The sequence below is a fragment of the Eubalaena glacialis genome, chromosome 1 (genome assembly GCF_028564815.1).
Source record: "Eubalaena glacialis isolate mEubGla1 chromosome 1, mEubGla1.1.hap2.+ XY, whole genome shotgun sequence".
NCBI classification, from domain to species: domain Eukaryota; kingdom Metazoa; phylum Chordata; class Mammalia; order Artiodactyla; family Balaenidae; genus Eubalaena; species Eubalaena glacialis.
This window is the reverse complement of record NC_083716.1, coordinates 185,777,902-185,791,212: the sequence shown is the minus strand read 5'-3', so window position 1 is coordinate 185,791,212 and position 13,311 is coordinate 185,777,902. Positions and strand designations below refer to the sequence as shown.

The 13,311-nt window shown below is 40.9% G+C and overlaps 1 protein-coding gene across 1 annotated transcript in view; it reads left to right on the top strand.

Annotated features, from left to right (window-relative positions):
- Positions 1-13,311, top strand: part of CCDC141 (coiled-coil domain containing 141) — a 215,036-nt gene that overhangs the window by 149,105 nt on the left and 52,620 nt on the right. Inside the window, exons 9-11 of the mRNA XM_061202688.1 lie at positions 4,769-4,910; positions 7,224-7,343; positions 9,690-9,881. Coding sequence (XP_061058671.1) covers positions 4,769-4,910; positions 7,224-7,343; positions 9,690-9,881 — 454 coding nt within the window. The remainder of the gene's footprint in view (positions 1-4,768; positions 4,911-7,223; positions 7,344-9,689; positions 9,882-13,311) is intronic.

The following is a 13,311-nucleotide window of genomic DNA, read 5'->3' as shown; positions in this document are numbered from 1 at the left end:
CATGGAGCTACTGGGGCTCTCAGAGGTGCAGCCAGAAATCCAGGTTGGGGAGCAGTGTGGGTTCCTGACTGCTCTGCTATGTCTGATTCCTTGGCTTCAGCAGCAGTGGGCTATAGCGTTTTTCAAACTCCTTTTACAAGAGGGAGAATCCCATCCCTGTTACTGATTTCAGGGAGAATCCCAGCTATGGGACCCTTCATGTAGGATATGTTTTGGTCTCTCTGGCCTCATAGGAATGGAACATGTGGGCATCTCTGCATGGATCTGGACCAGAACCCAGGAACCCTGTAGTTTCAGCCCCACTTACTACTTGCTGTTTCTTTATTGTCATGTGTATACAAGAGATACATGTGGGTGTGATATGTTTGGTGGGCAGTGATTCTCAATGTGTACAACTTAAGTCAGAAAAAAATTATTGTAAAAACATACATATCACTTCCACAGTTCGAATGGCATTTCTTCAAAGTAGGGATGAAAACTAGATAGTGGCGATTGTTTCCTCCAAAATAGAGATGATAAACATGAAGCGTTCCTGTCAAGAGATAAGGAAGATGTTTTTTCCCATTTTCAAAGTATAATTTGTCCATAGACAGAAAGAAAAATATGATCAACTGATTCCTGATGAGATAGAGTGAGCTGGCGTGTGCTTAGCATCTGGTTCAGCTCCTAATCCAGATGGGCCGCCAATAGTAATTTATGAAAGGTTTGAAAGCAACTTGCTGCTCTCAGGAAAAAATCATTAGAACACATTAACATTGGGATTTACTCTCTTCCCCCAGCCCTAGTTTGTAACAGATGCAAAGACAGGGCAACCGCTTCCATACAGCAAATGTAACAGTCTATTTTTGAGCCAGAAGTCAATATGTCTCTGCTCTCTGGGAGGGAAAAAAAAATCAATCATTTTTCTTTCCCCCTTCCCTCCCCTCTCCTGGCTCAATGAATAGGGGAGAAAATACTCCCATGATGGAGTTTCTAACAAATGTCTAAAGAAACCTTCACAGTCTGTCACTCCAGAGTATCTGTGATGCTTGAAGAAGTCAAAGTCAATGTCAGGAATAATCTGATGTACCCCATGCTCATACTACAGGCAGGAACCATCTAATCCATTCATAGACAGACAGCCCAAAGATCAAGCAGTGTTTCCAATGCAAGTTACAGAGCCACAGATTGTTAGGCCTAGAAAGCTGGTCCACTGGCAGCTCCTCTCCCACCCCATCAGGCAGCACATGAGCAATGTGGCTTCAGAGTCAGAACAAAATGCCCGGGCACTCCCGTCAACCAAGTTTCTGTTATCCGCCCCCAGTTCTTGTCCCATCATTTATTTAATATTACTGTGAAGTAATAGGACTCATTTCTGGGTGGCTGATGGAATTCTATTAATTTATTTTCAGTTCATGTAAGAATTGCTGGCAGAGTGTGAGGTCATATTTTTCCTTTGATCAAACCATCTGCATTTCAGGCTCTGAGGAAATTGGCAATATGCATGCTATACATGTTTTAAAATGTTTTGGAACGTTCAGAAGAAATGTCTGGAATCAGTGTTTCAAGTTTCCAACTGAAAATGATAGAATAGTGCTGGTTGTAACCTGCAGACTAGGTTTTCACCAAGGAGGAATGGAGAGGGAGCGGCCCTGGGGTTAGGAGTGTGACAGATATACTCCAACTGGTAATCAGGTAGAAGGAAGGGATTAATACCTGATCAGACAGAGATGATCTAGCTGAGGACAGAGGAAAATAGGAGCTGGCTAGGGTAAGCAAGATAATTGAGAACTTCTTGTACTAAGGAAGGGGTCTAAGCCGCAAATAAGAAGGGAATGCACATGGGACAGGCAATTCAGTCTGTCCCTATAAGGCTTGAAACACCGGAGGGAAGTATCAGTCAACCTAACTATGAATCCTAAACCATCAAAGAAGAAATTGGGCAGTCTTTGGATAGCCTAAAACTCCTATAACTGGGCAAAGGGCAAAGTCATCTTTGTTTAAAAACAATTAGAAACTGTTACTAGTGACATTTTTAATACAGTAACTATCTGTGCATATGTTCTTGTTCCTTAAATCTGTGTCTTGTCTTCCCTTAAATATTGATCAAAGTGTACTTTATTTAATTTGAAAATATGCATTGATCTACTTCTTACAAGGCTATGTGCTCAGGGCTACAGAGGATAAATGAATGAAAAGAATGTTGTATTTTCCCTTAATTTATAATGCAATAGATATACAGGATAAGGCATAAATCACCACAAAATAAGACTGATCTCCTAGGTCATTGGAAAATTAAAAATGAATGATCCATCCAAAGACAGCGAGAGATCCTATTTGGCTCGTTGTGATTCATCTAAATTAAAATTGTGAGTTGCTAGAGAGCAATATTTTTACGGAAGGAATGCTTGATTTGTTTTTGTCTCCCCGTTTCCATTTTCTGTGCTGGAGGGGCCTTCAAGATGTGAATTTGAACAAGATATCGTGCCCCTCAAGTGGTCACTTTGCAAACTACAGACAGACATTTCATTACCTAGAGAAGCCAACCAATTTCAAAAGAGCATGCCAGCCGGGCTAATCCTGTTTCCATCAACACTGAGTTCAAAGGAAAGTGAAATTTTAGAATACTTCCCCCCCACCCCCCTTCATGTGTCATGGACCCAGAAAAAGTACTATGAGGTGGTAAAGAGTATGGACTCTGGGATCAGATGAATAGGTTCAAATCCCAACCCTGCCATTTAATAAATGTGACCTGGGAAAGTTACTGAGCATTTCTGTACTCACTTTGCTCATCTGCAAAACAGAGATAACAGTTACAGCCAGACCATCGGGTAGTTATGAGAATTAGAAGAGATTACTTAAAACATTAAAAATGTGGCTTCCCTGGTGGCGCAGTGGTTGAGAATCTGCCTGCTAATGCAGGGGACACGGGTTCGAGCCCTGGTCTGGGAAGATCCCACATGCCGCGGAGCAACTGGGCCCGTGCGCCACAACTACTGAGCCTGCGCGTCTGGAGCCTGTGCTCCGCAACAAGAGAGGCCGCGATAGTGAGAAGGCCCGCGCAACGCGATGAAGAGTGGCCCCCGCTTGCCACAACTAGAGAAAGCCCTCGCACAGAAATGAAGACCCAACACAGCCAAAAATAAATAAATAAAAAACAAAACAAAACAAAAAACATTAAAAATGGTTCCTTGTCACAGTAAGTGGATTATTTTTAGAAAATGTTTACCCATTTATTTTGACAAGCTTTATTCTCTGTACCTATTTTCCACAGTGCTTATTCACCTTTTCTTTTTTATTTATCTTTCTCATTCCAAATTTGCATGTTCTATGGAAAAACCATAATATATAGGACAACTGGGCTTTTAAGTGCCTTTTTAGCATGCAAAGTCTAAAATGTAGTTAAAATATGATTACTGTTACCAATATAATATTTTTACAGAATTTGTGGATATAAGTACAAGGATTATTTGCTAAACTCTCCTGATTTCTTGATTATACTCTTCACGGTCTCTGAGTTATTAAAATGTGAAACAAGTTGTTTCAAGTGTAACGTCTGTGGGACCTTAGGCGTCAGGAATAAGATTTCCCCTCCAGTTAAACTTCTCTGGGACTCCGGTGGTCCCACAGGGCACACTTGAATCCTATGTGCATTCAACAAGATTCCCAAGCTGCCTGATGACCTCTAAACTCTTTGGCAGCCTCATTGTCATTCCTGTGAAGTCACGTTCCCTCTCAGGCAGTTGGGATCCTGCCCTCATTTCGTTACTAATTCAATTCATTTTTACAGAGTCATAAATTAATTTTTTGAGGTAAAACTACTGAAATCTGTATCTTGTTCCAAGATCTTTTAAAGCTCTGGGTAATTAAATGTAAGAGTTATCAGCTCATCTTTATGAGTATTGGAAGGAAATGACTGATAGGAAATTAAAGACTTCAACTTCTTATATGCTGGGAGAGGCTCTATCTCAGGGATAGGTTGAAAAATTTTAAAGTGCTCACTGCATCAGCAATGTCCTTTCATTGTCTTGCATTGCTAGTAAGCCTATGTTGGAAATGGTTAGGAGACTTGCTAATGTGTCTTTAGACCACAGCAAATGGGGTCCAACTCAAAGTTCATTTGTTGTTTTAAAGACATTTTCATTTTATGAGCTGTCATGTCACTTTTCTTTTTCTCATGAGGCCAGCACAGGTACAAAATGACAATGTGAGGCTTGGTTTCTTTTTATGAACAAGTACCTCAGATTCCTCATTGTTGGTGATACCTTGGTTTTCACCTAATGATTACAGCCTTGAGCATTCATAAGTATCCAGAACAAGGACCTTAGTGTTACATAAATACTTTACCCTATTGGATCATTCAGTGTTTTGTTAATTGGCTGATCTACATTTCTATTCAAAGAGCATCTTTAGATAAATGAAGCTTTTAAATAACACCCCCAGGAAAACTCTTGGCAAACATACTGTGTTTTTTGCCATAAGCTTCTCAGAATGTCTTAAAGAAATAATAAAAAGTGAACCTTTAGAAGAGTAGACCAGACCTGGTTACAAAAACCCATAACTCATCTTTTCCCTCGGGACTGACTGACTTAAACAAAACAACATAATTTGGTTTTGCTCTCTGCTGTACCAGGACTACAGCTTCTTAACTTCTATTATCCTAAAGCCTGAAGCTTAATAACTTTTATCAAGTCATACTTATCATGAAAGGTTCATTTTCAAATGTTCCCTGTTCCTGGGGCCTCTCTATGAGGGTGGAATGAACTAACAGCTGGCTTGTTCCATTCAGCTCTCGGGTGACCGGTGTCCATGAGATGATGGGATGCATCAAGAGGCGAGTTGATCATCTGACTGAACAGTGTTCAGCGCACAGGGAATTTGCTCTTAATAGACAGCAATTAACAGCCTCAGTGGAGGGCTATTTAAGAAAGGTAATTTCATAAAATGTGTCCTCCTTAAGCTACTATTTATTTCTTGGTTTGCATAAGTTTTTTTATTTTTATTTTTTCATTGACGTACAGTTGACTTATGATATGTAAATTTCAGGTGTATGGCACAGCGATTCAGTTTTATATATATGTATATATACTCTTTTTCAGATTCTTTTCCATTAAAGGTTTTTACATAATGTGGAGTGTATAGAGAGCCTAAATGTCTTCCCTGTGCTATACAGTAGATCCTTGTTGGTTATCTAATGCATAAGCTACTATTTAGATGCATCTCCTTACCTGGTGATAATAGATGATGGTATGGGAACTGCAGCATGTGGGCACAGTGGGAGGATAGGGGTGTGTCTCCTTAGGATTCTCTTCATCCCACATTAGGCTTTATATTCAAACAGGATGAAGTTGTAATTCACTACTGCTCATCAACCATCCCTGCCCCAGGTTGCCAAAACTAGAAGTGTCATCCTCCGTGCCTCCCAGCCCAGAACATGTTTACACAAAGGCAGTTCTCACTTTGCACAGAACTGTGTTAATTGAACCATGTGTATATTGCGATTGTGTCCTCCTTGATTTACATGGTTCTGTGCATGGTTCCAATATGCACATTTTGGTTAACATGGCACCACACAACACAAGAACAGCAGATAGATACCAAAAATGTTGAGTTTTAGGGGTTCCAGGAATAAATTGCCATTATCATAATTTATTGAACCAAGACAGTGCAAAGGACATGGCTACTCTGAATAAAACCATATGTGTGAAAATCCTTTCTACAATATAGTGGAATATTGTAGTGAATATAGTGGTTTGAAGAATTTTATTTCCCATTTTCAAAGAGGGATAAAGCCAGGCAGCTACTATTTGACTAAATAAAAAGTTACTTGTCTGGGGGCTTCCCTGGTGGCTCAGTGGTTAAGAATCCGCCTGCCAACGTAGGGGACACGGGTTCAAGCCCTCGTCTGGGAAGATCCCACATGCCTCGGAGCAACTAAGCCCGTGAGCCACAACTACTGAGCCCTCGTGCCACAACTACTGAAGCCCGAGAGCCTAGAGCCCGTGCTCCACAACAAGAGAAGCCACGACAATGAGAAGCCCGTGCACCGCAATGAAGAGAAGCCCCTGCTCGCCACAACTAGAGAAAGCCCGCGTGCAGCAATGAAGACCCCAGGCAGCCAAAAAAAAATAATAAATAAAATAAATTAATTAAAAAAAATTACTTGTCTGTAGATGGGGTTATAGCAAAAACTAGTAATATCTCAACTACATTAATGCTAATGAACCATGTTGTAAAGGCTGGGTCTCAAATTTTCAATGATGTTTTTTCATTTGCTACAATGGACTTATATACCTGACTTACACAAGTAGAATTAATAGACTTCACAGGAGAGGTCATTAAATAACCAAGTCTCCATCTAAATTGCCTCCTCGCCTGTTATTGATCCAGAGATGGGAATTTGAACCTTGTTCTGATGCTTGGGTCCAGGGAGATTACAAACATGGCGGCAGCTGTAGTGCTGCATTCCCTGGAGCTTGAGATTCAAGCGAATTTGTTGGTGGTGGAAAACACAGTAGAAACTCAAACAGCTGTTGTTGCTTGTGTGGCTACTGCTAAGTCAGAGCCAATTTGACTTTGGGAAGTATGAACTCTAGTCAGAGCAAGGCAGTAACTTGAATTGAATAGAACCCTTTAAAGCTCACTATATTCACTAATTCATGGGTATTGAAGATCAAATCATAGACCCCACGTTCATCAATTAAATGCCTAAGCGTGTTTCTGTGTTTTGTTATCACATGTACAGCATGTGGTGCTGCCCCGGGGCCCCTCAGCCCTAAATATAGTAATCCATAAAGTGATCTAATACCTATGCTGGATCTCTGCTTCAAAATATACCTGTAAATTGGGCCCCTTTCAGTGTACAGTGTATGATCATGACTTAATACACCAGAAAAATTCATCTCTATTGATGTGTTGACAAGTGAATTATCCTTTCTAGGTAATATAGATAATAAATTCTTAGAGAATGTGGATTATTGCCTACATCTCATCGCTGTTAATAAAAGAAATATCTGTAAACATATATCCTCTATTGGTGAGTCAGTAGTATTACCTCATATGAAGAGCAGCATTATGAATTTAAGTATGAAATTCTGAAATATTAAGCTATTTTTAGATTAAAATTGATATACATTTAAAGTATAATGGGAATATAGAGAGTAATATTTATCTCCTCTACACATTTGCATACATATATGCCAATATATATTACTAAGGGTGCAATATATTCTTTATTCCTAAAGGTGGAAATGTCCATTCAGAAAATCAGCCCAGTAATTTCTAATGCAATGGATGTCGGTTCCAGCCTTTCGGAATCAGAGAAGATTTTGAGTACATATCTGGAACTAGATAAACAAGCTAAGGTAAATAAAATGAGAGTTATTATTATGGTTATGGTTTTGTAAATATGATTTTTCTTTATTTTCAGTAGCTATAAAACTTAATCCTAGGTCCCTTGAGGGCTGCAATTCTAAATTAGTCTTCTGGCAGATAATGACTTAAAAACGCCTACCATTTTGTGTATCTAAATTATTTATATTTACAGGTGCATTTATTAGGGCGTTTGAGCTCAGGGAAGCTCAGCATTACAGCCTGGTGCTAAACACTCATTTGGCCCTCTTTCCTAGCCTAGGAGATGTTAGCAGCTCCTTGAGGCAGGGAGAGCGCCTCTCCAAGGCTATTTGTGATTTTCTGCTAGAGTTAAGTTGCAAGAGAAAATTACCAAGAGCAACATGCAACAGTGCTAGATTCCAGGAGGCAAAACAATCACAATCTTGTTTGCACACCCAATGTTTAGAGACAGAAACTGCCCCCTCCTCTGCCTGGCACCTTCTCTAGCACCCTCTCACCGCTTTCACATGGGACTTAGGTTCAGATATTCCTGCTAGCAGCTCCAAACCTGCACGAAGTCCCTGCCTGCCCCAGCAGGTGGTTAGGAAGGCGAGGCAAGTGCCCAGGCCTCTAGGAAACGGCCTCGCTACTCCATCATTTCTTTTTTTTTAATTTAATTTTTATTTTATATTGGGCTACAGTTGATTTACAGTGTTGTGTTAGTTTCAGGTGTACAGCAAAGTGATTCAGTTATACATATACATATATCCATTCTTTCTCAGATTCTTCTTCCATATAGGTACTACAGAATATTGAGTAGAATTCCCTGTGCTATACAGTAGGTCCTTGTTGATTATCTATTTTATATATAGTAGTGCGTATATGTTAATCCAAAACTCCTAATTTATCCAAGAGTCTCCTTCACAGACAGCACTGCCACCTGAAACTCACAGATGAACCAATTATTAATGGGCTGTTTTTAATTCATTTTTTAAAATGTCTAAAATGAAATGCATGCCTGAACTCAATTTCATTTTTTTTTAAAAAGAAAGCCTCATATATTTTATTTAGAGAAGTACTTTTTTCTTTTTTTATAAATTTATTTATTTATTATTTTTGGCTGCATTGGGTCTTCGTTGTGGTGCACGGGCTTTCTCTAGTTGCGGCGAGCGGAGGCTACTCTTCGTTGCAGTGCGCGGGCCTCTCGTTACAGTGGCTTCTCTTGTTGCAGAGCACGGGCTCTAGGAGCAAGGGCTTCAGTAGTTGTGGCACGCGGGCTCAGTAGTTGTGGCTTGCGGGCTCTAGAGCACAGGCTCAGTAGTTGTGGCACATGGGCTTAGTTGCTCCGCAGCATGTGGGATCTTCCCAGACCAGGGATCAAACCCGTGTCCCCTGCATTGGCAGGCAGATTCTTCACCACTGTGCCACCAGGGAAGTCCCTTCATTTTTTTATTTAAAAAATTTTAGAGGGAAGGAGGAAATTTCAAGGGGAGAAACTCCTCCATTTCCTCCTTCCCAGAGTGCTCTCTGGGAGCAGCGCCTGTAAATTAAAATTACCTTCATTCACTGGAGTACCTGGGAAGCATGTTAAATACAAGTAGGACAGCAATCCCTCCTTGCTCTAAATGAGAGTGGATCTTCTGTCTTTCACGTTTGCTTGAATCTTAGCTTGGTCTCACGTGCAATTTTACACAGCTCTGTGGCAGTTGTGTAAATAGTGCCTACAATACCTACTCATCCATTGAATCAGTGGTTAGATTTCACGTGCCAAAAATTGCACTCAAAAGAAAACGTAGGAGAGCAACCCTAGCAAGTCAAATTCGCTGACTCTTTAGGTTATTCACACCTCATCTGTACCATTTTCCCTACACTTATTTAAAAACTGCTGTAGATGGAGACTTTAAGAAGACTGTATACTTGATATGGCATTTTTTTGTAAATTAAAAAATGAGTAAACAATTTCTATAAACTTGTCATCTCTTATATAACAAAATTAGTTTAAGGATTTTCTAGAGCTACTGGTAAATTTCATAAAGCAATCATCATGTATAATTATTTTATTCAAATTATTTTAAACATTTCTGCCAATGTGTTTTACAACCTTTCTTACTAAACAAACTTTCTTCTATTTGTGACACAGAAAATAGAATGTTCTAAATAAGACATGTAGCTGATAGACTGAAAGAATAATTTGAGGTGGTTTTCATTTTACGGTGCCTTTTTTTTCCGAATTTTAAAATACGTGCCTTTTTCGTTGAGGAGAGTTTTGGTACAAGTTCAATTAATAATCGTAATAGATGGCTGTACAGAAGGTATTGGAATGTGAGTGTTCATGATTCCCCTGTCAGCTTCTGACCTCCTATGCCTTGTTTTCATAGGAGACATCACATGAATCAGAAGCAGCTGCAAAACTCTTGACAGAGAAAAATGATTTTGAACCTGATGAAGTGGCATCGCTTTCTTCTAAAGCTAAGTGGCTAGAGGAAGAATTAAACATACTTGGCCAAAGCATCAGCTCCAGGTCACAAGTTCTGCAAACTTATGTGGCATTTCTAAAGTCATCAGAGGAGGTACGGTACCTATGGGCTGACCTCTTTGGCAGCATGGCCTCTGCCCATCTTCCTGCTTTCTAAGGGGATAGAACCGTCGTGGGTAGTTCCAGATCCTCCACCCCAGTGCATGTACTCACTTATAGCTCCTTTATTCTCCAAGGCACCATACACAGGCTCAAAGAGTAAGTTATTTTACTAAAAACATAATACAAGTGTGTATGTGTAGATACAGACAAATAAGCAAAGTGTCTGTGTTGAAACCCTTTTTACTATGGCCTACAAATATTTACAATATCCTAAACATAAAACAAAATTATTTAAAAATAAGTCATGAATCTCTTTGAATACCTAAGCAATTTGTGTGATTTATTTAAAATCCACACAATTGGAAATTATAGGCTGTTGGGTCCAGTCTCAGATCTGTCTTGTTTGATGCTTTTTAGTAATTTTCCTCTGAGAGCTTTTTCTGAGGCATTGCTTTGACTGATTTGTACTAAATAATCTATAAAATTCCCTCTGGTAGACTAGAATTCCATCTCTCAAAGGTCCCAGGTTCTTGAAGGTGACATCAGTCATAGCAAAGCGCTGGAGTCCCACCTCATTTAACTCTGGTCCCAATGCACCCAGGCGCGCATGGTTCACTCTCCTTTCAGGGAGGGGCTGCTGGTTGAGTGGGAGGTAGAGCCATCAAGGCTCACTCAGGGGTAAAGCCAACCCAAGTTAGGTAGCATTCTCCCACCATCCTCCCAACACTCTCACCCTTACCTCGCACGACCACATCCTGCCTGCCCACATTCCTCTGCCAGCTCTGGTTCTCTAAGAGTCTGAGTTCTCACCACTCTGGAGGAAGGCCACGCCCAGGCCCTGGAAATCTCAGGGAACCACTGCCTCCTTTTCCACATCTTTCTTTATTCTGGATTTTTTTTTTTTAATTTTTTCTTATCCTGGAACTCTCAGGGTTAGGCAGAGGTATTACAGCTGACAGGTTGTTCTGTCAATGAACATTTTTTTAAAAAAAGAAAGAATCTTTTTTTAAAAATTTAGTTGATTTATTTGTGGCTGTGTTGGGTCTTCGTTGCTGCCCGCAGGCTTCTCATTGTGGTGGCTTCTCTTGTTGCGGAGCACGGGCTCTAGGCATGCGGGCTTCAGTAGTTGTGGCACGTGGGCTCAGTAGTTGTGGCTCGTGGGCTCTAGAGTGCAGGCTCAGTAGTTGTGGCGCACGGGCTTAGCTGCTCCGCAGCATGTGGGATCTTCCTGGACCAGGGCTCGAACCCGTGTTCCCTGCCTTGGCAGGCGGATGCTTAACCACTGCGCCACCAGGGAAGTCCCTCGATGAACATTTTTATCTCAACTTGAAATGGTGGAGAAGGTACAAAGTAGTGCTTGGTTTTCTGCATCTTCATTGCCAAAAATGTACCTTCTTAGCTTCTAGCTCAGCGCCTACTTCCATGGCCCCCTCTGGCCTCTGGGACTAGGAGTTTTGGGACTAGGGCTGGAACCTTAGCTTTGCAAACAGAACCTTCCCAGAAGGACCTCATGTCCTTTCATCTTCCCAGCTTTCACTTAATCTATTTTCTTACCTGGCAGAGCCTCGTGTCCTCACCTTGGCAGTGCTCTCAGTCTGTCAATCTCCTACCCCTTCAGGCTTTCTCTCTTTTCTCACCAGCTTGTGCTTATTCAATTCCATTCCATTCCCCATGCCCTCAACTCCCTGCCTTCTACCCTGACTTGCCAACTCCCAATACTAGATCACTCCAACACTCTGTTTACTCAGCTTCTCTTTCCAAGCTTCCAGACACTCCTGTGGAAAATCATACAATTGTGCTGATTGGTGCTCTTACAAATTTATGGGTCTTTGGCTCAGCTGAGACCCCCATATGCTCTCTAGTTGGTGCCCATTCAGTAGTGAGTCGCAAACTTCTTACTGCAGTTTCCATGCCTAAATGTCAGCTTACGCCCTTACCTTCTATGTGACTGAAAAAAATGAGTCCATTGAGCTTAACTGCCTTGACTTCCTTCAGCTTCCAAACCCACTGACATATTCACCCTTCCTCCACTGTCACCAATGAAGTGGAGTTTCTGCATGTGTGCTGTACTAATCAGCCATCAGTCCCTCCCTGTCTGCTCCTACATCCTTCAGAATCTAGCTTCAGCATCCATCCTCTAATTTTATAACTTTGCTTTTTCCGTTGCTTCCTTCTCTTTGGTCTACAGTTCTGCCCAAATAGTCTTGCCCTCACTAAGGCTACCACTCTGTAATTTTCCTTCCATTCACAACTGCACTCTTGGGATGGGAAGATGACATTTCTTTCCTCTTCTTGCTGATCCTCCCTAATCCTCACCCACAGCCATTTGGTTTATCCCCTTTTCAATCCTGCCGTTTGCACCTCTTCACTCCATTCTTATGAGCTTATACTTACTACTTACCAGTTGACAGGTGAAACGGTCAGTCTTTATCCCACTTAATCCCTCTGCCATATTTATTTAACCCAGTTGCTCACATTCACCTCCTTTGACTTTAAAGAAAAACAGATTTATTGAGGTATAATTTACATAGCATAAAATCCGCCTATTTTAGGATGTAATGATTTTTGGTATATTTATAGAGTTGTGTAACCATCACTGCACTCCAGTTTTGGTATATTTCCATCACCCCAAAAAGAGGCCTGGGGAATGCTCTTCGTCAATCCTGGTTTCCACTTCCCTCCCCCCTGCCCCCAGCCTCAGGCAAGCACTAATCTGCTTTCTGTCCCTATAGATTTGCTTTATTTGGATATTTCACATAAGTGAAATTATCCTGTCTACTTCTTTATCTGTTCTTTTTCCTGATTCAGTTCTCTGTTCCTGAAGTGTGGTGGGTTACAGAGTTCTTGCCTGTGCTCCCTCTTTTGTACATTCTATACACGTTCCCTACAAAAATCACCCGCCCTCCCACAAACACACCTATAGTTTCAATTCACCAGTAACTCAAAACTGGTTCCTCAACCCCAGCTCTTCTGAGCTCCAGGCCAATGCTTTCAACTTCCAATCATACTAATTACCTATGTATTCTGTAGCTTCCTGAAGCTCAACAAAACACAACTGGTTATCTTTTCCTCAAACGTGTTTCCTTCTGTATTTTGGCATTGGATTAATGACCCCACTGTCTTTCAGAAGTCCTATGTAGAAGCTCAAAGTCTGTTCCGATCCCTTTCTTAATGAGCACTTATTTTTGTACTAGGCCCTGAACTTTTCATTCCTGATCTCATTTCATCCTTATAATATCCCTATGTTTATTTACTATTATCCCTACTTTGCAAATGAGGGAAACTGAGGCTCTGAGAAGTTAAGTATGTAAGACCAAACAGGTAGTAAACATCAGAGCTGAAGTTTAATTCCCAATCTCCTCCCTTTTGTTTTTTCAAACATCAAAGGCCATGCTATCCCATGTCTGTCTTTAGAGACAACC